Below are 3,749 nucleotides of genomic sequence, written 5' to 3'. Positions count from 1 at the left end.
TGCCAACGCATAAGCCCCCAAATGATTTCCACAGCATCCCTCGTGAACCTCTCGGAGTACATAATCAGCCTCTTGATAACTCAAGCATCGAAGAAGCGGCCCTGCAAAAGACGTTCTATACAACACTTCTCCGACTATCACATAACGTGAACACTTTGTCTTCAACTGACGAGCTCCACGATGGTTATCAGGAAGCTTTCCCACTTTCAAATAATCAATTATGTCAGTCCTTCAAACCTCCTCCTCATGGTTCAACTGCAGGAGAACTCGTGTGAGGTGTGAGTTCGACTTGGAATACCACGTCCCTAGTCTTCCAACTTCCTATTGTTCCAGCCATTTTGACTAGAGTATCCACCTTTTCATTTTCTTTCCTGGGAATCTGTTCGAACGTAATCTCTGTGAATTTCTTTGACTCTATCTACTTCTTGAGAATACTCAATAAGTTTTTCATCTTTCACATCATATATTCCCTTCATCTTTTGTGCTACCAGCTGTGAGTCAGAAAAAATAAGTACCCAGGTAGCTCCCACGTTTCTGGCTGCTCGAAGTCCTGCCAGCACAGCCTCATATTCTGTCTCATTATTGGATGCTCGAAAGTCCAACCTAACCGCTAACTTCACCTCCTCCCCAGTTGGCGAAATCAGCACTACTCCCACCCCACTGCCATCCTTCGCCGCGGAGCCATCCACATACACTTTCCAAGGGTCCTCATTCTCCTAATGCACGGTCTCAGCCAAAAAATCGGCTAAGGCTTGCGCTTTAATAGCTGTTCTTGGCTCATACTAGATGTCATACTCTCCCAGCTCAGTAGTCCACTTAATCAAACGGTCAGACATATCTGAATGAGTTAAGATCCTCCCCAATAGACTGTTGGTGAGCACCACAATTGGATGAGACAGGAAGTAGGGTCTCAAACGTCTCGCTGTCATAACTAAGGCCAAAGCCAATTTTTCCAACCCTGAGTATCTTATCTCCGCCCCTTTGAGTGCATGTGAAACATAATAAACTGGCTGTTGAGTCGATCCCTCTAGCTTGACCAGGACCGAAATCACAGCTCCTTCGGTGGCAGATAGATATACCCACAAAGGCTCACCTGCTGCCGATTTGTCCAGGACAGGAAGCTCAGCAAGATACTTTTTCAATTCCACAAAAGCTTTCTCGCAATCCGGACCCATTCAAATTTTTTCGCCTTACGCAAAGTCCGGAAGAACGATAAACTTCTGTGCGCGGATCTCGAGATAAACCTCGCTAGAGCAGCAATCCTCCCCGTTAATTTTTGTACATCATTGGGCCATCGAGGAGGAACCATTTCTTGAATAGCTCGAAACTTTTCTGGGTTAGCCTCAATTCCCCTCTCTGTTACCATGTAACCCAAAAACTTCCCACCCCTCACCCCAAAGAAACACTTCTGAGGGTTCAACTTTAGCCCATAGGACCTGAGAGTGGAAAAGGTCTCTACTAAATCAGGTATGAGTTGAGTCGAATCCCTTGACTTCACCATGATATCATCCACATAGACTTCAACATTTCTTCCCGCTTGCTTAGAAAATACTCTATCCATCAATCGCTGATACGTGGCTCCGGCATTTTTAAGTCCGAAGAGCATGACCACGTAACAGAAGGTTCCTTCAGAGGTAATGAAACTCATTTTATCTTGGTCCTCAACAGCCAAGGGATTTGGTGGTACCCCTGATAGGCATCCAACATGCACAAATATTGGTGTCCAGCTGTCGAGTCCACCAACTTATCTATCCGGGGCAAAGGATAACAATCTTTAGGGCACGCCTTATTGAGATCTCTGAATTTCACGCACATCCTCCACTTCCTTGAATTCTTTGGGACTAGGACAACATTCAATAGCCAAGTAGGAAATTGCATTTTCCTAATGTGCCCAGCCTCAAGCAATTCTCTCACTTCTTTCTTTAAAACTTTATCCTTCTCAGGCCCGAAATGTCTCTTCTTCTGTTTTATCGGGCTGGCATTCAGCAAGATGTTCAATTGATGCTCTGCCATACCCGGGGTCGTCCGCTCCTAATCATATTCATCTCTACCCGTGCCCTCTTTCCCTCTTCCTTCACTATTCCTTCATAACATCGACGTGCAACTTTTTGGTTTCCGCACAGGACTCCAACCCCATTTCCTATAGGAAACTTCAGCTTCTGATGATATGCGGACTCTACAGCTATGAAATCTTTTAGGGCTGTTCGCCCCAGAATTCCATTGTACGCTGATGGGGTGTCCACCACAGTAAATGTTATCATCTTTGTTACTCGCCGAGGCTCATGTCCCAAATATAGAGGAAGGACAATCTGACCCAGTGAGGGAATGACATGTCCTACAAATCCATAGAGAGGAGTAGAGATCGGTTCGAACTCAAATCCTTCCACATTCATCTGATCCAAAGTGATCTTGAACAAGATATTCACAGAGCTTCCATTGTCAATAAAGATCCGTGCCACATCATAATTGACAACGGTGGCTGTTACCACCAAGGCATCGTTATGTGGAGCCATGATGTCTCGGAGGTCTTCCGACCCAAAGCTGATGACATGATCCTAGGGTAAGTCCACACCCTTAGATATTCCAAAGTTTTCCAACCTCCTCCCATGCGCTTTCCGAGCTCGCCCGAAATCTCCATCAGTAGCACCCCCCGAGATCATATGAATAATTCATCTCGTAGGGTTGTTATCCTCATTCGTTCCCCTTCTAGGTTCAACGAGCTCCCGATGGACATCCTGACCTCGACCTTCCCTCCTTGGCTCCCCGCCCCTCTGATTTATCCACGGAGGGCCTCAACCCCGCCTAGGAGACAGGCGAGATCTTGGCTCACTCCCAGATGAGGATCTTTCTCGCCTGCCCAGCGGTGGAAACCTAGCATTACTCTCCATCATCTGCGACTTCTCCCCCCTCTCTCTTGAGACTCTCACTTCCATCACTTTATCCCGATTCCAATTCAAAGGAACATGCGATGAGAATTGCCCTCTACCCCTAGTCTTGTCCTCCTCTCTTTCACCAACACCCCTCTTCCTTCCTCCTCTCTCCGCTCCCTCAACCCTACTTCTTCCTGGCCGGTGCTCCATCCTTCGGTACCGTTGGGCATCTTCCAAATTTACATACCTTTCCGCCCGAGCTAACAAATCATCATAGCTCGACGGAGGTTTCTTGACCAGTGACTTGAAAAATTCTCCTCCCCTCAGTCCTTGGGTAAAGGCACTTATCATAATGTCAGGGGTAGCCGCTGATATTTCCAGCGCTGCACTGTTGAAGCGCTGGGCAAATTCTCGCAAAGTTTTGGCCTCTTGCTGTTTCATCACGAACAAGCTAAAATAAATTTTCTGATGCCTTTTGCTGCTGGAAAATCGGTGCAAGAAAGCCATAGAAAAATCCTCGAAAGACTGTATGGGGTTGGGCTGCAGGGTATTAAACCATTACTGGGCTGCAGTGTATTAAACCATTACTGGGCTTACCTCACCAACGTGCCCAGAAACACCCTGCACCTGACTCCATCGGAATATTGATGCAACAGAGCCGCATTCTCAAATCTCCCCAAGTGTTCCTCAGGGTCAGTATGTCCGTCGTACTCTCCCACATTCGTATGTCGGAAATTTGGAGGACACCCTTTTTCCAAAATGGCCAGTGAAAAAGGACTTCCTCTCTTGGGGGTCGGTGCTTTGCTTCCCACCTGTTGCCTCAACATCAGTATTTCCTTTCACATCTCCCTCATCTCACTAATTTCCCCACTTTGGAGG

At 46.9% G+C, this 3,749-nt stretch overlaps 1 protein-coding gene across 1 annotated transcript; it reads right to left on the bottom strand.

The window, feature by feature from the left end:
- Nucleotides 1–359: 359 nt before the first annotated feature.
- LOC142505021 (uncharacterized) lies at nucleotides 360–2,513 on the bottom strand. Its single transcript, XM_075617847.1, has 4 exons — nucleotides 2,052–2,513; nucleotides 1,814–1,962; nucleotides 1,283–1,727; nucleotides 360–716 (listed from the first exon to the last, which is right to left on the bottom strand). The coding sequence occupies exons 1-4, from the start codon at nucleotides 2,511–2,513 to the stop codon at nucleotides 360–362; spliced, it is 1,413 nt and encodes a 470-aa protein (XP_075473962.1).
- Nucleotides 2,514–3,749: the final 1,236 nt, after the last annotated feature.

The sequence above is a fragment of the Primulina tabacum genome, chromosome 10 (genome assembly GCF_025594145.1).
Source record: "Primulina tabacum isolate GXHZ01 chromosome 10, ASM2559414v2, whole genome shotgun sequence".
In the NCBI taxonomy this organism is placed as follows: Eukaryota; Viridiplantae; Streptophyta; class Magnoliopsida; order Lamiales; family Gesneriaceae; genus Primulina; species Primulina tabacum.
This window is presented reverse-complemented; position numbering and strand designations above follow the sequence as displayed.